Source organism: Physeter macrocephalus, chromosome 4, assembly GCF_002837175.3.
Source record: "Physeter macrocephalus isolate SW-GA chromosome 4, ASM283717v5, whole genome shotgun sequence".
NCBI classification, from domain to species: domain Eukaryota; kingdom Metazoa; phylum Chordata; class Mammalia; order Artiodactyla; family Physeteridae; genus Physeter; species Physeter macrocephalus.
In genome coordinates this window covers 98,186,802-98,210,045 of record NC_041217.1, presented here as the reverse complement: position 1 = coordinate 98,210,045, position 23,244 = coordinate 98,186,802, and the positions used below count along the sequence as shown (strand labels likewise).

At 36.6% G+C, this 23,244-nt stretch overlaps 1 protein-coding gene across 1 annotated transcript in view; it reads right to left on the bottom strand.

Annotated features, from left to right (window-relative positions):
* The window catches only part of DPYD (dihydropyrimidine dehydrogenase), an 840,387-nt gene that overhangs the window by 285,477 nt on the left and 531,666 nt on the right, over positions 1–23,244 (bottom strand). The window contains exon 15 of the mRNA XM_024119602.3: positions 3,061–3,129. Within this exon, the coding sequence (XP_023975370.1) occupies positions 3,061–3,129 (69 nt within the window). The remainder of the gene's footprint in view (positions 1–3,060; positions 3,130–23,244) is intronic.

Below are 23,244 nucleotides of genomic sequence, written 5' to 3'. Positions count from 1 at the left end.
CCCATCCCACACGACTGAGCGATTGGCTCCATCTCCTTGGGAAGTGGCAGCCAGCTCTGGAATGCACCATGCTCTCTCTGCTTTCCCTTCTTCCTATCGCCTTTCCCCGCCCTCACTCTTACTGCTCTGGAATTGAATCCTTCAATGAAGCATCTTCACATTTATTTTGACTCAGGTTCTGTTTTCTAAGCTAACATGCATTAAGAAAGAAATGGATTCAAAAATCTATTCAAATGAGTTCAAAATCTATTCCAGACCTACTATTGTGTATGGTTCAATTTGGTATACACATTGAAACTGTGAACATATCTACACAGCTGAGGCTCTACCTTATTCACCTTTGTTTTGGCTGGCCAGGGACTCTGCACATAGTAGGTGCTTCATAGATCTTCCTTGCATGGAATTGGAATAGGTTATCAATGTCCCAGAAAAGTAGGATAGTGTGTGATCAGATAACTGAACCAAAAAAAATTGAGCAGAGCCTAACCATGCTACTGATTTGACACCAAACTGTAAAAACTTTTCCAGAGGCTGCTTCTGTTTTATGGTGTTCAAAAGACAAGACAAATGAAAACCAGGTTGAGGAATGCATGAAAGAAGACATTAAAAGTGTGGGTATTCTAGGGTTAGAGTGAAAAGGAAGGTTTGGTTCAACATGGTTCTATTTCCAAGAATATGCATGTGACAAAAAAGATATACTGTATGTGTATTAACTTAAAAACAGCATTTAGTAGAATTTACCATATTTTAAGAATGTACTAGGTTCTTTTTTTTTTATTTAAACCACCCACGTGGTCTTAAATAGTGAAATAAAATGGTAGCCTCTGGTGAAACTACTAATAATGATCCCTTCTTGTGCAAATTTTCATTCTGATATAGAGTTTCTGGCTGTTCATGTTCTTATACAACTGGATCTGTTCTGCTGTTACACATGTGCATTTCTGTTTTCAGATATAACAGTAAAGAGCAGATTTCCTCAATTCCCTACTGCGTAATTCAAGAATTAATCTACTCTAAGGAGAGGAACTTCATGAATTTAAAGTATACCCATCACCACATTAAGTGATTTGCCGAACTTAAAAGCAGTGGCTCGCTACAACAGCTGGTGTGTTATCTCAGATTTTTTACCCCTCATTATCACCACCCGAAAGAAATGTACATTCTAAGTGGTATAGTAACTTTGGCTTGTCAAAAACTTTTTGTTTTTGTTGACTTGTTTTAATGTGGGCTCTTCCATTGTAAGAAAATCTGTTTTAATCTGTTTTGAAGCATGTGTTCATAGAAACAAAACCAAATATTGACTCTACAAAGCTTTACTGGGTGTCTCCCATATAAGCTGTGATGGAATCACGCTGCCCACTGCTGCCCTCCAGGGGGATGTGAAGACCTGGGGAAAGTTCCTTCATGTGCTATACCCTGAGTTGGTCCATATTTTAAGATTAGAGGGAAGTGTTTTTTTTTTAATTGACACCATCTATGGATTGAACTTCTTGATATGTACAGTGCTTTCCTGTGGAGAGATCCCACAGACTTTTTTGACTGAATGGAAGGCATATCTTTTTCTTTTTTTTCCCTCCTTACTTCCCCTTTTACTTCTATTGATTGATTGCTATAAGAACCTAGAAAATGATATCGAATTGTAGTTTTAAACTACAATTAAAGAAATAGGTATAGAATGTGAGAAATATGAAAAATATCTTTAAGTTGGTTACATGTATAAAGGCTTTTGACTTTTTTTTTTTTTTTTTTTTTTGCGGTATGCGGGCCTCTCACTGTTGTGGCCTTTCCCACTGCGGAGCACAGGCTCCGGACGCACAGGCTCAGCGGCCATGGCTCACGGGCCCAGCCGCTCCGCGGCATGTGGGATCTTCCCGGACCGGGGCACGAACCTGCGTACCCTGCATCGGCAGGCGGACTCTCAACCACTGCGCCACCAGGGAAGCCCAAGGCTTTTGACTTTTTAAAAGTAAAATTTGCTTATTTAAAAATTAATGCTCATTACTGAAGAAAATTCTTTAAGTATTTTATTCTACAGAAGGCAGAGAAGCTAGTAGCGTGATAAAGCCATTCATCATAGTCAAGCTTTAAATTGGCAAAACTCATGCCAAACATGGGCTCTGTGGAAGATTTCATGGTCAATTAGGCAAATACATGTATAAAATGGACCCAGCTACAAAGATCATAAAGGCAATTACTGATCATGTTAATGTCACCCCTCTAAGTCCCAGAAATAATTTTTGCCCTTGCAGGTTTAAGATATCCAAATAAAATATACAATCAATATTTTTGAACACTATAGAAAGCTTTATAATATTTTATAATGTAGAGTGCTTAGTTCATAAGTATTGTTAGATTTAGTCTTCTGTATTTCTGAGAGGTTTTCAAGAAACCCCAGCTCAAGCTGTCTACAGTATTTTTCATGACAACACGATGGACATAAGTATACAATTTTAAGTATGTATTTTTCCATTTGAAATACAAATTTGAGGCACATGGTTAGTTGTTTGCATTTGTGCAAGATTCAATTTATATTATAGAAAACCTGTTGACTAGTGTTCCATTCAGGAGCATTCTGTCCTACCATTTTATGCATGTCTGTATTCAAACTAGAATACTATTACATGAACCTTTTATATTTTAAATATTCAAGAGTTTTATATTCAAAATTTCTTTTCTCGCTGTCAAACTAGCTTGCCTAAAGGCAAGGTAAGATCAAGTTAGACTCTCAAAGGTAGAATTAAATTTTATCATGGCATCCATCATAATGCACAGTTTCCTTAATATGCAAATAAAGAGTATATGGATTCAAAGAATAAAGGATTTTTAGGCAGTGTGTGAAATCCAAGGGACCACTTTTATAGGACAGATTCCTTTTAAATTTACATTTCCATCATTTTAATGAAAACATAGGGTAAACAAATTATAATAGAAATGTTTTAAGTTACCATTTTTCATTTAATTTTACTTCTACTGGGTTATTTTTCATGACAGCTCTTTATTTAAAACTAATAAAAATAGAAGAGAAGAAATAAAATAAATTTACTAGAAAGAAATCATTACCTCAGCCTTTCTGGAGAGTTCCATCCAGTCATTTTTGTTGTAACTGCACATGATGCTAGCAATCACAATCTTTAAAAAGAGAAAGCAAAGAATATTAGATCAAACAGTTATGCCTTTGTACACAAGGGTATATGATATATATATATATATGTTTATAATGATAAACTATATTATAAAAATTAGTTTTCCAGCTGTTGAAAGAAATCATTCAAAAAACAGCAGGGCATTATAGTGAGGCAAAGGATGAGATCTGGGGCTTCAGACTTATGTTAGAGACGTTCTCATTTACTCTCTTTGAATACTTGAGCAAGTTACTTAACTTTTCTGATCCTCAGCATTCTCATTTTTAAAATGGAGAAAATAATACTGACCTTACCAACCTCAAAGACTGATAGTTGGAATTACATGGATCTGTGTATGTGAAAGGGTTGTTTAAATTATACAATGACACAGAAATATTTATTAATATAATTACTGGTATAGCTAAAAGGTTTCAAGGTATGGAAAGGAAGTAAATTAGTGTCTTCTTCAATCATATCTTATTATAGTATGGATAATAACACCTTACATATTCAGAGTGAATTATAGTTATAAAGTTTGTTAAATGTTGATTAACTATAGTCTTACAGTAACCTTATAATGGAGGTTACATAGAGTAGTATTTACTAGTATCTGCTCTGAAGCCAGAATGTCTAAATCAGAGCTCAGACTCTACCACTAACTGTGTGGCCCTGGGCAAGATACTTAGTTTTCTCACTAGTTAAATATGGATAATAGTATCTTCCTACTTAGAAAAGTGATAATTGAATTGCTAAGATTTTATGGCTCTAATGATGTGCTAGGTAATGTTTTAATGGATTTTACTTTATTAACTTACTTAATCATTCTCAGCATTACTCTCCCCATTTTACAGATGAAGATGCTGAGGCACTGATATGTAAAGGTCACAGAGCTAATAAAGAGCACAGCCAGGACTCAGACCCAGAAATTTGACTGACAGTCTGTGCTTTTAACCACTAGGTTTTGCTGGCCTAATGTAAATATTCAATATATGTCAGTAATTCTTTTTATTATTACCATTTAAAGACTATGAGATTGTGACACAAAGAGTTTGTGCCAAGCCTAAAGTCACAGAGTCCAGTGGAAGAGTCCACTAAAAGCCACTGGGCTCCCACCACATACAGGTTTTTAATGTATGTCTAAAAAACAAAACAAAACAAAGATGTGCTGTACAAGTCAGATGAATGCTTTTAATATTAAGAGAAAGACAGAAAATATGTTGGAGAGAGTTCTGAATACCAGAGCTCGAAATACTGAATAAGTCTGTCCTTAAGACTGGGTCAATTTTTTCTCTCCTGATAGACTGTAATCTCCATGGGTGCCTGGACTGCTCTGCATCATGCATCATTTTATCTACAATAACCAGCATGATGTTTGGCACATAGTAAAACTGAGTGAATAAATGTACGAGGGCACTAAAGGTTTAGGAACAGAGAGTTGCTTTTTCAGCTCATCCTTTTAAAATTAAGCAGAAATGAACACCGTGAGTTAGAGAAGGGAAAAAAAATACAAAATTGGTGAAAACTGTTGGCAAATAATTATTATACGAGTCAGAGTGAAGAGTGAGCAGGGCAGTTGCAAGTGTTGGTCTTGGCGATAGAAAAAAGGGTCAGATGTCAAAATACATAGAACTCGTGAACTAGAAGGAGCAATTCAGAAAGAAGAGTCAAGGGCTTCCCTGGTGGCGCAGTGGTTGAGAATCCGCCTGCCGATGCAGGGGACACGGGTTCGTGCCCCGGTCCGGGAGGATCCCACATGCCGTGGAGCGGCTGGGCCCGTGAGCCATGGCCGCTGAGCCTGCGCGTCCGGAGCCTGTGCTCCGCAACGGGAGAGGCCACAACGGTGAGACGCCCTCGTACCACACACACACACACAAACACACACAAAAAAGTAGGACGATGAGGAGAAAAAAGGAAGCCAGGAGAAACAGCCTATTCAAATAGATTCCTCTGTAGACAGATGAACAGGGAGAAAAGTAAAAGCAGATGATGAATAGAGGAGGCAAATCAAGAATGCATAGAGTTCAGGATTCAACTTTGTGTCCAGCTGGGATGCAGCTTTAAAGAATTTGAGAGAAATACCTAAGAGTGATCCTTGGCCTTTTCTCTAGGGGCTAAACGAAAGTGAAAAGTCAAATTCCAAACGTGCCCATCTGCAAGCAAAAAAGGGTCACCAGCATAATTGTGCATCTTCAGTAATAGATGCTCTTTCTGCCATTTCCACGTGCTCTAAGATCTTGGGGATAATCTGCTCCACTCTCCAGGCAGAAAACAGACCAGGGAGGAATTCCACAAGGGACACCAGATCTTCTGGGACTAGATTAATACCTCCTTGTGCGTATCCTTGCATGAAAAAAAAAAAAGGGGGGGGACCTCATTTGAAAAGAAAATCAATTGGGATGAAGGCTGGAGGCAGGTGACAGATTCCTATTGTCTTCAGTGGTCTTGACGTCAAGTAAACAAACAAACATTTTTTAAAAATCGTTACTCTAAGGATTTAGGGGAGGAGCAAACTCCCCAAGCTTGTTGGTAAAACTTTAAGGGCAGGGTTAGATCCAAAGATTCAGACTTAAAAAACGACTTCAGCATTAGATATTAATTCTCCTGTGGTGAAAGAGAAAAACAATAGACCTAGGATTTTAGGGAGTTTTACTATTCAAAGCAAATCAAGACAGACAAAAAACAAAAACAAAAACAAAACATGCCTCCAGTTATGACAAAGTATCCCCAACTTCACTTTCCCATACAAATATGAAGTAGCTGCTAAATCAGCACAGCGTCCTACTCCCCAGTGTCCCTCTCAGGGTGCCACGGAGGACAACAGGGGAGAGGCTTCTACTGGGCAGGATCCAGGTAGGCAGACAGGCTGACCAAGAAAGCCACTTCCAGGGAAGTCAGGTTTACTAGCACTGACAACTGGATACGATAGATGCTCTCAACTAGTGACTAAGATAGTTCCTCTTTACTAAATGGCGATTTTTATTTTGATAAAGCTGTTTTTGCTTCAAATATATATTGCTTGTGCCTGGATTGGTTAAAATAGTCATTTTCCTTCTAAGGCCTGAGGATCACAAGGACCTACACTTGAGCTTGATGGAGAGAAATAAGTATCACCCAGAGAATTTTCCTGAACTTTGAGAACACTGGTGCCATCAAATGCCTAGGAAAGACGCAGTGACTAGATATGATTTGGGGCACACTGCCATTGGGGAAGGGTGGCCACAGGTGTGAGAGATACATTACGTTGAACAGATACCAGTTTTATTTGTATGCTCTGAGCAGCCGAGCACTACACTGTTCTTTCCTCCTCATCTAAAAACAGACTTTACCTTCTTGCCCAAAAAGCTGGGAAAATATCCCCAACAGGGTTAATCACAGTGATCAACTACTCTGGTCTCATTAAAGTCCTTCAATGGAGCTGGGGAGTTAAAGGCTTTTTTCCTGTTTGGTCCCTGAACTGGAATGAAGGATGTTCAGACTAGCTGGTAATCACTGACTGCTTACCTAACCAACCCAACCCTCCCACTCCTACCCAAGGCTAGCTGCACTAGGTAAAAACAAAGCAGAGACAGAGGAAAGTAGAGATACAAGATGGAGAGATGTTTCCGCCACTTTTAAGTCAGGTGTACCACTAACATGCCTGTACAAGTGAACCAATAAATACCACTTTGGGCTTAAGAAAACCCAAGTTATATTCTATTTTCTATCACTGACAGTCTTGACAATTACTACATGCAAAACTAGAATTGTCACTTTTAAAATAACTTCCTAAGCATTTTTTTTTCTGTCAAGTAAATTTAAGGGAAAAATAACTTTATACACTATTTTTAAATGCTAAATTATCTAAGAAGTCTAAAAATCTTTATCTAAAACCAAGGGATAGTTTGTGAAAGTATATGGTAACATTCTATTTCAGAGGAATAATGATGACTCCAAATCATTTTATTTTTTATTAAAAGATATTAGGATTTTTCGAAAAGTCAGGCTAAAAGACATTAACACTAAAAGAACACTGGACAGAATTTAATCTTTCTTTGATGATTAGAAAGCCCTTCAGTGTTTTGCTGTGCTTAGTTTGTAATCAAACAAAGGAAGACAGGTTATTTTTTTCCTATGGAAAAAAAAAGAATTGATGTGTATTTTACATCGTGAAACATCATGAAATGTTACTAGAAAGAATACCCAATGAAACATTTTAAAAACCAAGTAACATTTCCCTATCTTTCATTTAATTTATGCCATTTCTAAGTGCTCCGTTTTTCATGGCTAAATTTTAAAACATTATTGGATGAGTCTATACATAACTATATCCTACATTTTTTGATACACAGTCTAGTGAGAGATTCAAACAATGTCAGTTAATCAATTAATATGGAAGCTGAGCATCTGCTGTGGTAGGCACTGGACGACATGCAGAGGAGTTTAAGATATTGATTCAGAGTCTTTGTTTATCAACATTTAACCAGTATCTTTTGAGACCTTCTATGCGCCAGTAACTGTAACTCAAAAGTGATGAGCAAAAGAGGAAAAGTCCCTACCTTCCTGCAGCTTACATTTTTAGGGAGGGAAAAAGTCATTTATAAAATACATTATTAGGACTATTTCCAGGTCAAGATTAAGGAAAAATAGAGGAGAGCAAGATGGAGAATCACAGGGGTGCACAGAGCCTCATTAGTTGATGGTCAGTAAAGGGCTCTCTGAGTTGAGAAATAAAAGATAAGAAGGCACCTCACACAGAAGAATGGATTGGGACCTGAGTGAAAAGTGGCATTCCAGGTAGAGGAAACGGCATGTGCAAAGACTCTGAAGTAGGAGTGAGCAGATATACTTAAAAAGAGAAGCCCTTTGTAGATGGTATTCCATGACAGGGCAAGAAGAGTGTAAGAGGAGATGAGAGAAGCAGGCAGTAGCCATATCTCTGGGAGCTGAAACCTGTGGGAGTTTGGATTTTACCGTAGGTATAATGGGAGACCACTGAAAGGTTTAAAGGAGGGTGATAAAATGATCCGATTTACATTTTCAAAAGATGCTTCTGGCTACTTTATAGGGAACAGAATGAGGGGCTGTAGGGTAAAAGCAAAGAGTCCAGTTGAGTTGAAATAATACGGCTTGCATAATATTCATGGAGATACCAAGAAGTGGAACTCTGAGCTAAGACCAACAAGGTGGATCAATGGTTAAACTCAGGAGGTGAGAGGAGAAAAAAAATTAAGGATGATCCCTAGATTATTTGCTTGAGCCACTGAGTGGAGCATAGACACTTCACCAAGATGGAACAAAGAGTAGTGCAGTAACAAGTGGGGGACTGTTAAGAGGTTCAATATTTAATATATTACATATAAAATGTCTAGCAAGCATCCCATTAGTGATAACATCAAGTGTGCCACTGGATACATGAGTCTAGAATTCACTGAAGAGGTTAGGGATGAAAGTGAACATTGTAGAGACTTCGACATATAATGGTATTTAAATCTACCTAGCTTAGTGACTTCTAAACAGAATAGAATAAAAGAGAGAAAATGAAAGAGATGAAGATTAACCCAGAGCCACATGAAAATGCTAAGAGAGGGAAGTGTTCCAAAAAGTAAGGAGCAATCAACGGGGATGAATGCTTCTGACAGCTGGTGTAAGAAAACAGAGAAGTGTTCACAGGATTTGGCAGTACAGATGCCATTGGTAAGCTTTACAAGAAGGGTGTCGGTGAAACAGGGAAGACAGAAGTCAGACTGGAGTAGATGGAATGAACAGAATATGAAGGAGTGAGAGAATTGATACACAAAGCTCTCTAATAGTTTTTGTGGGCTAGCTCAAAGAGCAATGAGGCAGCACATGAAGGGCTGTGGGAGGTCTAGTGAGATATATATATTTTTAAATGGACTATATTTGAGTATGTTTTTATGCCGGTGGAAATGATGTGGAAAAGAGGAAGAAGCTGCTGAAAAGGCAAGAGGTGATGATGAATCTGTAATAATTTATGAATCAAGTTGTGGGTGTTATTTCTCCCTGAAAAATACTTCAAAGGTTAAAAACAACGGGACACTTACTCTGCAACAAGAAAAAGTAGTGTTAAATGGCTTCAACTATCATCCTTCCAAACTTTTAAATTAAAGAATTACGATTCATAGTCAAATTATTTTTTTATAATTCATTTCCTTATGGAATAAATAAAATGATTTTATTAAGTATTTATTTTTTCAATCTGAATGACAGTAAAGTCTGCACATCAGAAATTAAGGTGAAGAGCAACACAAAATTTCCAAGTAGTTACAAGCAGGCCGTCTTGTCAAATTCCCAAATACTTACAGTCTATGCCTAGAACACAGGTTGGAAACACTGATTTGGTATTCTGTAATCATACTGTGAACTATATTGGAAATTCAGTCAACAATTCAGCTTCAAGACAACCTAAATGTTTTAGTACGGAAAAACTGCAAAGTGACAAAGGTGAACAATTGTATATTACAAGTGGCCGAGTTAGGTTTTGTCAAACAATTTAACAAAATCATTGCTAACACTACTGGGATTATATTATATTGAGTAGGAAAAATAGCATGGGACATGTGATTTTCAAAGACATTTAAAACTAAGAAAATATGTTTACTAAATATTAATTAATTGTACAACATTCAAACTGTAAATGTTCTTTATACCACTGTACAAATATACTAAAGTGAGATTGGTACAATTTTCCTGAAATGTACACATTGAGAGTAGACCATTAAAAGTAAAACTCATAAGCTCTTCAAATTTTATATGGTTACTGCTAATTTAATGGTTGCAAATGAGAATAGTACTCTTAAAGCTGTCTTCTATATTATTTCAAAATTTACCATTCTCTTTGCTTATTTTGGGACCCACAACTACCTTGCTTACACAACTATTCCTAATACAGAAAAGTCATGTTCAAAGTTATAAAATATGCACATAGTGTCCACAGAAAATCAGAGATGTTTTCCACTAGAACAAGAGATAAAAAAACCACTGTAGACTATTCAGGAACTACAGTAACTGCTGTTTTTTCCTCTCCTTTTCAACACTTCTTACTAGGTTTTTATGTAGTTTCCATCCCCACTGTATTTAGCAACTGATCTACCCTAGGTCACCAGTAACCTTGGCAAAATTATTAGATACTTTTCAGCCCAAATCTATACTGGAACTCTTTCCAGCACTGAGACGGTTAACCACCTCCACTTCCTGAGACCCTCCTCTGTATGAGCTTTGGAGATACCTCCTTTTATCCCTATTTTTCCTATTTTTGCTATTCCTTCTCAGGCTCTCCTGCCTTTAGCCACCTTTTCCACGTTGATGTCCTCAGGTTCTACTCATTGTCCTCTTTTAATGTAGACATCATGTTCACAATGAATTCAGAGAATACCTATATGCAGAAAATTCACAAAGTAAACATCTCCAACCTGTGTCTTTCTCCTGAGTGCAAGAACAGCATATTCAACTATCTTTGAGCACCTATGTTCAACTTGTCCCAAATCAAACTTAAATTTCTCCACCCTGAATTTGCATTTTCCCCACATTGAATTTGCTTATACTCTACCCTTTTGTCCCAAGTTAGAAAACTAGGAGGAGATTTTCTTTCTTCATTTCTCCTTCATTGCCTACATCCAATTACTTACCAAATACTCTCTAGTCCACTGGTTCTCAGACTTGGCTGAGCACTGAAATCACCTGGAGAGTTAAAAACATAACCCCAAGATCTGTATGTAGTTAGGCCCAGTCATCAGTGTTTTGTCAAGGATCTCCAGATATTTCTAACATGCAGGATAGTCTGAGAAGTATTGCTCTAGTTTACTCATCAAAGATCTCTTCTAGGTGCTCCTGACTCTTCATCATGACTGTCTTAGTTAAGACCTTCACCACTGCTCCCCTGGATAACTGAAGTACCTTTCTTATTAGTCTCCCCATCTCTGATATCAGCCTATGTCATCTGCCAGATCCGTCTAAGAGACAAACCTGATCATATCATTCTGCTTCAAATCCAAATTCAAGATAAAATCTAACTCTTTAATATGCTATACAAGACCACAATGGGACATTTGCTCCAACTGCACTGAATTACTTTGCTTCCTGAATGTAACATATATTCTGCATTCTCTTGACCATATGTCTACTCCTTTTGTCTGAATGAATAAGGAATGGTCCCTGTGTTCATATGGTATAATAAAGGAGACATATGTAAATTGATACAAAAATAATTATAGTGTATGAACCAGAATACAGTGAGAGCAGAAAGGAAAGAGTGATTATCTGTATCTGTGTGAATCAGGGAAGGGCTCAAAGAAAAGGAACTCTTAATCGACTATGAAATCATCCACAGTTATTTATTGGAAACTGATTAGAAATGAAAAGGCCAAGAGTACTCCAGTTGTAGTAAGCAGCAGAAACAAAGGCACAGGGTGCTGTGTTTAAGGAATATGCTCTGCTTAAGGAATATCAAGGAGTTCAATTTAGCTCTGGGGGAAATGAATGGCTACACTTCGAGGGCATGGAGCTGGATGCATAGATTGAAACCAGATTTATTCAGGCAAGGGGTTAAAACAATGGTTTCTAATCAGCTGAGCATTTGGCCTTGAATTTTAGATTATTTTGTCTAGTAAATTCCTGCTCCTCTTTTGCCCATTACCTTTCTCAGGCAGGCTTACCTGTTCACCCTTCCTCCCCTGTGTCAGGCACCCATCTTCTGAGATCCCACAGCACCCTTTGCATGTCTTTATCATAACATGTACTATATTGTACTAAATTGTGGTTTGTATGTCTTTCAAAAGATGACCAAAGTTTTTGGGGACAGGGCCCAGTTTTTCATCTCTATATCTCTAGTATCTAGTATTGTACCTTATATTTAATTAGGATTCAAAAATGTTTGCCTCAAAGGAATAATGAAATAGGTAGCTGAGAAAAGAAATTGTAAGTAACACACACTGCAAGTAATCCAAGCAGTTAAATAATGTATTGCATTACATTTACAATATCTAAATGTAAGTAAATTTCTACATTCTACTGAGAGAGTGAGAAGGACAGGTAGGTGGTACAAGGTAAGAAGTTCAAGAACCTCTCACATTTTATAAAGTATACTTTATATTAATGAATAAGAGTCCATTATATTTGTTTATAGATTTACATTTAATACACATTTTCACATACATTATCTCATTTATTCCACATAATAATTTTGAACTTAGAAAACCTTATATTGAGAATAATGAGCACAGATAATTTACTTTACCAGCATAAAGTAAATCAATAGCAGAGGCAGGGATTAAGCTCAGGTCTTTTGACTCCAAGTTCCTCTTGACTACATCAAGACTATACCATATTGATTTCCTATCCTTTCAATTTACATTAGAGATTCTAGCTGATTTTGTGTCCTCAACCCTCTTATGGTAGTCTATTTGAAAGAAAGTGTTCCCCTCCCTGTATCCATACCCCCTTGCAAAGTAACTGTGCAGCTACTCTGATAAAGTGGGGGATTTATTTACCTGCCTTTTGAATGTGTGCTTTGTGACTTGTTTTTTTGAGGTACGCGGGCCTCTCACTGTTGTGGCCTCTCCCGTTGTGGAGCACAGGCTCCGGAAGCGCAGGCTCAGCGGCCATGGCTCATGGGCCTAGCCGCTCCGCGGCATGTGGGATCTTCCCGGACCGGGGCACGAACCCGCGTCCCCTGCATCGGCAGGCGGACTCTCAACCACTGCGCCACTAGGGAAGCCCTGTGACTTGTTTTAATCCATAGAATTCACAGAAGTCATGTTGTGCCAGTGTCAAACCACAGCTTGAAGAGGTCTTATCCTCTTCTGTTTACTCTCTTGAAATCCTGCCTAGCCATGTGATCAAGCTAGTACAGCCTGCTGAAGGATCAGAGACCACATGGAACAGGGATGAACCATCCAGCTGAGGCCACTAGGGACCAGCCAGCACATAGCCCACCTGGAAGTTGACTATAGATGGAGTGAGACCAGCTGAGACCAGAAGAGCCACACAGCTTAGCTCAGCCCAAATCGCTAACATGCATGCAGAATTGTGAACTAAATTCATAGTTGCTTCAATCAACTAAGTTTGGGGTGTTTTGTTATGGAGCCAAAGCTAACTGATACCACTTTTATTAAGTTTAACAAGAACAACAAGAACTAGCACTTGCTCTGTACTTGCATGTGTCAAGCACTATGTTAAGCATGTCACGTGTATTATCTCTAATCATGATAAAGTGGAAATTATCAGTCCCAATTTACAGATAGGAAAGAAAAAAACTTATTTAAAGAGGTTAAGTACTCAGGACTGTACAGCTAACAAGAGTAAATATAAATCTTAAACTGTCTACCTATAATATTTTTTCTCTGACTCATTTTTCTTGGCTCCTTAAACACACATTTATAGAAAACTATGTGGGTTTATTTTTATACATGATGCATTTCATTCAATGTGTGTCAATTTTTATTACTTTTATTTTCAGAGACTAACCTTATTTCTGTGTTCTCGCTCAATGTATTATTTCACTGTGACTCCATAAGTACCATCTAAGCTAGACAGGCAGACTGAACTGCCTAGGACATCATGAAGTCAAAGGGAAGATCAAGTGAGAAAGACCCAATGAGATGATCGCTGTTTCCTAACCACCTAAACATGTTAAGGAATGAAAACAGGGTAGTGTTGGCTCTTTATAATTTGGCCCCAAATCACCTTGCTGCCTCTTACCTTGACACACCAAACTGAATACACTGTACATACTGTGTATTCAGTATATATTCAGTATATGTATTCAGTCTATATATAGACATTTTGTGGCTTCCATTCTTTTCCCTGTGCTGATCCTTCTTATAGTCCACCCTACTCCTCTGACAGTGTATCTCCTATTCATTCTTCAAATTCTAACACAGAGCTAACTTCTATCATACTGCCCTCAATGATCTCAGAGACAGAATTACTGTTTTTACTGGGTATTTGAGTGTGATACATCTACCTCTACTTCAGTTCCTATCACACTATATCACAGATGCATGTTTATTTATACCATTGTCTTCCCTTACTCCACTCAATGGGAAAACATGCTAATTTTTATTCACCTTCATTTTCTTATCATTTGGTTCAGCATTGAATAGCACCTAATGTGAACTTAACAAATGTCTGTAGAAGGAAAGATGGCCTTTTGTTATTCTTTATTAATTAAAAAAAATTTTCTAGTTCATCCCTATAAAGATTATAGTACTTGTTGCAACAATGGAGAAAAAGTGCATATATGAAACTACCAAGGCTACCGTATATTTTCATACCTATAAGTCATTTACTGTCTACATAGCATGATTTTGGCACTGGCTTTAATCTATGATGTCTAACTGGATTTAGGTTGTTCTATCACTGTTGACCCTTCACTGAGGTTGCAGTAAGTCAAGTGAAGTCATAAAATTTGAATTCACTGTACACAAAAATGGTGTCACCTACATAAAACCTGTGAATGAGATTTGATTTTTCTTCTACTTAAAAGGTCATGATATGTTGCCTGTATTGATGTGGTTCATTCAGGGGGACAGCCTTTCAAAGGCACATAAAGGAGTTGATTTGAAATATGTTATAAAGTATCTGTATTCCAATTTTAAACTTTTTCTATTTAGAGGCTATAACAAATATTCATTTAATGAAATGCCTTCATAAATTAATAAGGTGAATAAAATACAGTATTAAAATGTGATATAGGAATTTGAGGTTAAAAAACAGGTTAAAAATAAAGTATTAATAAAAAAATAACCTCTCAAGATAATTACATGGAATAATGCGCTACCTTAAATAGTCTGGGTGCTTGTTCCAATACTATACATATAACACATGGGTGTTATAAAGATTATTGAAACATTTTCTGTAAAGATTTTAAATCCCAAATGAAAATTTTATGTAAATACTGTTATTGTAATTATTTTATGAGACGTAGCTTTTTTGCTCTCATTAACTATGATTGCACGTTTAATGCATATTCAATTAGATAATCCTGTTGTGTAAGTTACTGGTATTGCATCTTAAGTTCTGGATGGTAAGCTTCTGGAGGACGCTGGCTGTTGTCTTCCATCTCAGCCTATGTCCCTTATGGGCTGGGACTGCCTGTTCTGTTTACTAATGTACCTGACACCTATTAGGAACTCACAAAATATTTGTGAGTGTAGAAGTAATTAAAAGAATAGCTGAAATGCAATAAATATTTGTTAAATGCAATGTTTCTAAGAAGTCAGGGACTTCTAAAAACAAACAACTTACTCTTTCCCAACTATATGCTATTATCTCAAAGAAATTCTACAGGAAGCCTTAAATCCAGTTCACTGTGGAACATGCTGCCCACCCTTGGGAGACTCTGACTCTGTTCTGGGGACTTCTTCAAACTTACATATTCTCCCCTAGACATCCACAGGCACTCTCCCACACTTCCTTCCATTCTCTGCTCAAATGTCATTGCCTCAGTGACACTTTACTTAAGACTGCAAACCATCCCCTCCCAGCTCTATTTTCTTTCCCATGGCACTTTCTATTATATCATTTTATTTAATATAGTTAATGTCTTTCTTGCCTCAGTGCGAATGTAAGCTCCACTAAAGTAAGAATCTTTGTCTTGGATACAGAACAGTGTTGGCGTATATGGTGATGCCCCTTACTTGTGAAATGAATAATCAAATACTAACATGTCATTTAAATGTCTTTTTGCATCAGCTACCTGATCTATAAAATGGGAATAACTTGGCTTCCCACACTTTTTTCATAGGGATTATTCTGAGAATAAAATGGTTTTATATATTTGACATTAAATACTTTTCAATGAAATTCAATGACTTTTTATGACTAAGAGAATAATGCCATATTCAGATTTGCCATTTTCTACAGTTTAGTTAGAGTGCAAACATTGACATTTTGAAATAGTGCACCACTTTGGTTTTAAACATCCACTGATAAGACTTTTAAAAATATGTCATTGGAAAGGGTAGAAAGCATCATCTTTATATGCTCCTTTGATCTTTTGGTAGTGTCATCTTGTGGGCATATCTGTAAATTAATGCAGTTTTTAAAAAAAGAGGCAGATCCACAGGATCAAACTTTACAGATCAATTCACATTTTATAGATATTTAAAAATTATTTTTAGATTTCACTGAAATATTAGGAAATTCACTAATATCTAGGACAACTTTTATTAAATTATGTTTCTTGGCTTAAATTGTTTTATCAGAATTGAGATTAAAATTTTTTTCCTACTCACTCAGAAAAAATTCTAAGAACTTTGAGCCCCAGACATGTATGATTCCAAATGTATGATTCCCTATTTGGAAGACCCAAAGAGGGCCAAACCGCAAACAAGTAGCATGTTAAGGATAGAGTAGTGTGCTGCAATGAGGAAAGTCTGGAGAGTAGGGGAGGGGTTAGCAGCCATGCCCTTTTCCTGAGAGGTCTGAAGAACACACACTTTAGACCATAAAGCTGGAAGCTTTACTCCTCACCCATGCTCTGCAGGAGACACGTGTATTTCCATTGCTCCTGTCCCTCCCCTATGCACTTCTGTAAGTAGTCATTCATCACCTTCCTCCCCATGAAACCACCTGCTTCAGTGCCCACCTTGAGACAGGCACAGAGAAGGCGCTGAGGGAAAACTAGATGACTGAATAGACTAATGATCCTGTGCACTCTCTTTTTACACAAATAATGCCATCTTCACTTTTTTTTCCTGCTTTCCTTCTCCTCTTCATCATATCCCATCCCCACTACAGTTTCCCTCACCTCATCAGACCCTTCTGAACAGGAAGCTATTTCCATGTGGGGACTCATGTGCTTCCACCTCCTCCATCTGGAGGAGCCGCATCTGCCAACAATGGGCACCTTGGTAAACAGCAGTAGAAACAAACCCTCTAACATGCTGCACTTTTCAGGATAATGATTAATGATACTCAACTAGTAAAACATTCACTGTATCATTGAATTTTGATAAATGATTCCCTGCCTTAATATGCTGTTGATACTTGGGAATCAACCAAAGATATTTCCACATTTTGTAAACATCTTAGGGTTTCATCTATATTTCAAATTTCAGTTCAAAATGTTCCTTCTCAGAAGCTTGGAGTAGTGATTTACAACAGAAATAATGACAGGATATTTTCAAAGTGATTGGAACCTTTCCGGTATAAACTTTACACAGCATAATGAATGTGTTGGCATTTTGAACTTATGTGCATACTATAAAAATAAAACAGAGTGTACAACAAAGTCCCTGTTAAATTCACATTACCTGTTAAATGAAGACACCAAAAGGCAGAGTAGCCTAATTAAAATCAAGAAATGCTATTCAAGCCATACTTATATACCTCTAAGATAATACATATGCACTAATATTTACAATGCATGAAAAGGGTATACATCTCATTAAGCACACGGGAAAAAATCCCCAAATTTCTTTGCTTTAGTGAGTTATTTCATAAAATATTTCTAATATCAATATTAGCTATTTCAACTGCTGAGGTAAAGTCACATTTGTCAATAATCAATGTATTAGCACTTCTAATCCAAAGCAAACTCTGAAACCTTTTCAGAGTTTAAAATTTGATGTTTTTTCACAATAATATATTTAAAGTTTAAAAATTAAAAAGTTTTTCTCTTAAATGTTCTTTTTGCTCATTGGTCATACTTTCCAGCTTGCTCATGATTGCACAGATGTGATATAAATGCTGTTTTTAAGAAACAGCAATACCCAAAAAAAAAAAAAAAAAAAAAAAGAAACAGCAATGAAGTGTTTGTTTTGTAATCTTTTCTCTCCCATATCCCACATATAATTACATGATCTTTGAAACATTCAAAACAAATAAAAGAAAAGTAGCCTTTCAAAATAAAGTAATTGTATGGCTGGAATTTGTAGTCCTCTATATTAAAGGTAGATTGTACATATTCCCTACTATATAAGATTTGCCAATTTGAACGTTTATTTAAAAAATAAATTTATAAGCATACACGTCTTAGGAATTATTGTATAAAAGTATACACAATTAAGAGTTGGGAAAAAGGCATAAGACTGAAATTTTGGGTCATCAAATGTTTTGTTTTGATAATTACTATATATTTTCAAAGAGCATTATAAAAACTATAGCACTGATTATTTCAATTACTTAGAATATGGCAGAGAACAGCCTCCATTATAATTTGATTTAAAAAAACAAATTCCTGTTTAGACCTTTTGAATTATTTACAACTACCTCCAATTGTTCTGTCAGTTAGCAAAAGAACAGTGAGGTGTCCTTACCTCCCCCACCAAACAAGTCATCACAGTAGAATACCATAAAAGCATGTGATGAGGATTTTAGTCTCAGATGCAGCCCATGTCCCCACATGTCTCATAAATTCTTCTAATGCATTTTCACATGCATGATCATGAATGCCTATTCAGTGAAAAAGTTTACCATATGCTACATTTTTCAACAACCAAAAACAAAGAGCAAATGGTTCCTGGCCTTGTATATGGAACAAAAAGCATAAAAGCAAAACAAAAACCTCTTACATTTTTAGTAAATAAAGGAATGAATGCAGAATTGTAAAGACTGAGTGGAAGCTTCTTTGGGCACCATGCTGTTCTTTTCTTGAGACAAAAGTGTTCAATGAGAGACAGATAGGAAGGAAAGGAGATACAAATGTAGACCTCATGTGTCACTCAATCCATCTTCTGCTTAGTAAAAACTGTCTGCAACAGTATAGTGTTAAATGCTTCCTTCAGTATACTTTAAGTAACATGAATTTTTATTATTTCTTTAGGAAGAAATCACAATATAGTAAGTAGAAAGTTACTGTCAAGAGTTTTTATTTTTCCTTTCTCCCTTCAAGATACTCTTGGGTATGCCTCTTGAATCAGGCTAAGCAATCCCTTTCCTCTTTTAATATGTTCTAATGACTTGGAGTATTATTTCTCAGTAGATATTAATCAGCCAAGCCAGAGATATTTACTGCATTGGCTAAATGTATAATATTTTCCCCCAAATTATTTATGTAAATAATATATACATATGTATGCTTAGAAATCATATATATATTATATGCATACATATACACATACACTTCCCCTTAATCAACCACCCCAATAACTCTACAATGATCCAGCCACCTATGAGCCTGAATTACTCAGCCAAACACACACACACACACACACACACACACACACACACACAATTCTATAAATTGAAAGGAAAAATACTTAACTTTAAATTTTTGTCCTATCTAGGCAAAGTCCTTCTTATTGAATTGTGATTTATTACAATTAGTCTTTTTATCAACTGGTTACCAGCCTTGGTTGAGTGCACAAGCAATTTCTGGTAAAGGACTCATTGTATCAAAATACCTTAACCAATAAGCTATAGGTTCTGAGAACCTCATTATATGGGATATTATCTCTATCATATACTTTGGTCTTAAGAACTGCCAGAAAAAATTCACTCAAAGCGAATTAGTGGCTACATTTGATGTATTAAAGGACATGTATAGTTTTGGTCTGGTGTCAGTTTCATGGTGTCATTTTACTGATGTGCATCAGAAGGGACCCATGGAGGAAAATTAACTTGGGCTTTTTAACTGGCAGAGCAAGATGCTCATCTTCTAAAAATACTTATGCCTTAATGGTGTTTTTTTTCTCATATAGAATTACTCTGCCCCACTCCATTTCTTACTGCCTTCTTATTTATTGGCAGAAGAGCTATCACTCTCCACCGAATATGCTGTAGCTATAAAACTGCTCAGAATCAAGTCTCTCTAGGGGCAAAGTATTTTAGTTCACAACGTGTATCTTACTATGCATGCTAACAGCAAGCAGTATTGAAGCATTTCTATTGCCTGACTTGACCTTTGGTCTGGTTTAAAGTGTCAGCTTCTTCCTCTGTTCATTTCATCTTGAATAACTTTGTCAATGAATATATTTTTTAACATCTTTATTGGAGTATAATTGCTTTACATTGTTGTGTTAGTTGCTGCTGTATAACAAAGTGAAGCAGCTATACGTATACATATATCCCCATATCCCCTCCCTCTTTCTACGTCTGTCTGCATCTTTATTCCTGTCCTGCCCCTAGGTTCTTCAGAACCATTTTTTTTTTTTTAGATTCCATATACATGTGTTAGCATACGGTATTTGTTTTTCTCTTTCTGACTTACATCACTCTGTATGACATAAATCACAGCAAGATCTTTTTTGACCCACCTCCTAGAGAAATGGAAATAAAAACAAAAATAAACAAAAGGGATGTAATGAAACTTAAAAGCTTTTGCACAGCAAAGGAAACCATAAACAAGACGAAAAGACAACCCCCAGAATGGGAGACAATATTTGCAAAGAAAGTAACTGACAAAGGATTAATCTACAAAATATACAAGCAGCTCATGCAGCTCAATATCAAAAAGTCAATGAATATATTTTAGGTCACTCTAAAGAATATTTATTAAACTAGGCATCTCATTCTTTTTTAAAGAAACTCATCAACTTTCCCTACTTTTCACTAAATTTTCTTTTACCAAATTAAAATGTCTTTGCCAGTAGCATGGCTGCTTTTACTTCCTATGAAGCCACCCTTCCCCTTCCTGAAGCTGTGAGGAAGAAGAAAAAAACTTCAAGGAAAATCAAACAAACAAAAAACCTCTAGGAGACCTTGCAGAATGAAAAAATGGGGAAACTACTATCAGTCTACATATATCTCAAGGACTTCGTTTTGAAGCTAGTGTTATAGCAGTCATCCATCCTAACTAAACTAATCAGGTAATCCTTCCATAATCTCCATCTGTGATAAAACAACACTTCATTTACAATAAGAAAAACCACTAGGCTTCCTGAGTTGTCCATATTTCAATGAGATACTTATCAGCAATATGGCATCTTCCATGCCTTATTACTGATGAAGTTTTTCCTGACATCCCTATAGCATCATCCCTTTTCTTTGATAGAGTTACACTATCTGGTATGCGTGTGTGTGTGTGTGTGTGTGTGTGTGTGTGTGTGTGTGTGTGTACTCCAGTAGCATTTACAGCTTGTAAAGATATGAATTTTATAAAATAGTCTCTTTTAAATTAATTATTTTGGATATGTTTGTCATGTCTTCCCAAGTGTATACACCTTTGATGGCAGGGACCCTTATATGCTTTATTTTCCCAGGTAGGGTGTCTTACATATATTTGCTGTACTCCTGATTAGTAGATATGGCAACTATTCAATGTCACCTGTCTTACTATAAAAAAGATGAAGGAAATGATTAGTATAGCAAGAGAAATCCAGTCATATTGATGTTTAAGGACCATTAACTTTTTCAGTTCCCATTTTGTCAGAATTTGCTATTAAATCACTTTTCGTTGAGAACCTGAAAAACATGTCACAATATAGGATGCTTTAAAAAGAGGGCAGTCTAATTCCTTATAGTTTCTTTTTTCCTTTCTTTTAAACATCTTTATTGGCGTATAATTGCTTTACAATGGTGTGTTAGTTTCTGCTGTAAAATAAAGTGAATCAGCTATACATATACATATATTCCCGATTCTCCTCCCTCTTGAGTCTCCCTCCCACCCTCCCTATCCCACCCCTCTAGGTGGACACAAAGCACTGAGCTGATCTCCCTGTGCTATGAAGCTGCTTCCCACTAGCTATCTATTTTACATTCGGTAGTGTATATATGTCCATGCCACTCTCTCACTTCATCTCAGCTTACCCTTCACCTTCTCCTTGTCCTCAAGTCCATCCTCTACATCTGCATCTTTATTCCTATCCTGTCCCTAGGTTCTTAAGAACCATTTGTTTTTTAGATTCCATATATATGTGTTAGCATACGGAAATTGTTTTTCTCTTACTGACTTACTTCACTCTGTATGACAGTCTATAGGTCCAGCCACCTCACTGCAAATAATTCAATTTCGTTTCTTTTTATGGCTGAGTAATATTCCATTGTATATATGTGCCACATTTTCTTTATCCATTCATCTGTCGGTGGACACTTAGGTTGCTTCCATGTCCTGGCTATTGTAAATAGTGCTGCAATGAACATTGCGGTACATGAATCTTTTTTAATTATGGTTTTCTCAGGGTATATGCCCAGTACTGGGATTGCTGGGACATAAAGTAGTTCTATTTTTAGTTTTTTAAGGAACCTCCATACTGTTCTCCATAGTGCCTGTATCAACTTACATTTCGACCAAAAGTGCAAGAGGGTTCCCTTTTCTCCACACCCTCTCCAGCATTAATTGTTTGTAGATTCTTTGATGATGGCCATTCTGACCTGTGTGAGATGACACCTCATTGTAGTTTTGATTTTCATTTCTCTAATGATCAGTGATGTTGAGCATCCTTTCATGTGTTTGTTGGCAATCTGTATATCTTCTTTGGAGAAATGTCTAGGTCTTCTGCCCATTTTTGGATTGGGTTGTTTGTTTTTTTGATACTGAGCTGCATGAGCTGCTTGTATATCTTGGAGATTAATCCTTTGTCAGTTGCTTCATTTGCAAATATTTTCTCTCATCCTGAGGGTTGTCTATTCGTCTTGTTTATGGTTTCCTTTGCTGTTCAAAATCATTTAAGCTTCATTAGGTCCCATTTATTTATTTTTGTTTTTATTTCCATTTCTCTAGGAGGTGGGTCAAAAAGGATCTTGCCATGATTTATGTCATAGAGTGTTCTGCCTATGTTTTCCTCTAAGAGTTTGATAGTGTCTGGCCTTACATTTAGGTCTTTAAATGAGTTTAAAGAAATGAGACCAAATGAGACCAAAATGAGACCATTTTGAGTTTATTTCTGTGTATGGTGTTAGGGAGTGGTTTAATTTCATTCTTTTACATGTGGCTGTCCAGTTTTCCCAGCACCACTTATTGAAGAGGCTGTCTTTTCTCCATTGTATATTCTTGCCTCCTTTATCAAAGATAAGGTCACCATATGTGCCTGCATTTATCTCTGGGCTTTCCATCCTGTTCCATTGATCTATATCTCTGTTTTTCTGCCAGTACCATACTGTCCTGATTACTGTAGCTTTGTAATATAGTCTGAAGTCAGGGAGCCTGATTCCTCCAGCTCTGTTTTTCTTTCTCAAGATTGCTTGGGCTATTCGGGGTCTTTTGTGTTTCCATACAAATTGTGAAATTTTTTGTTCTAGTTCT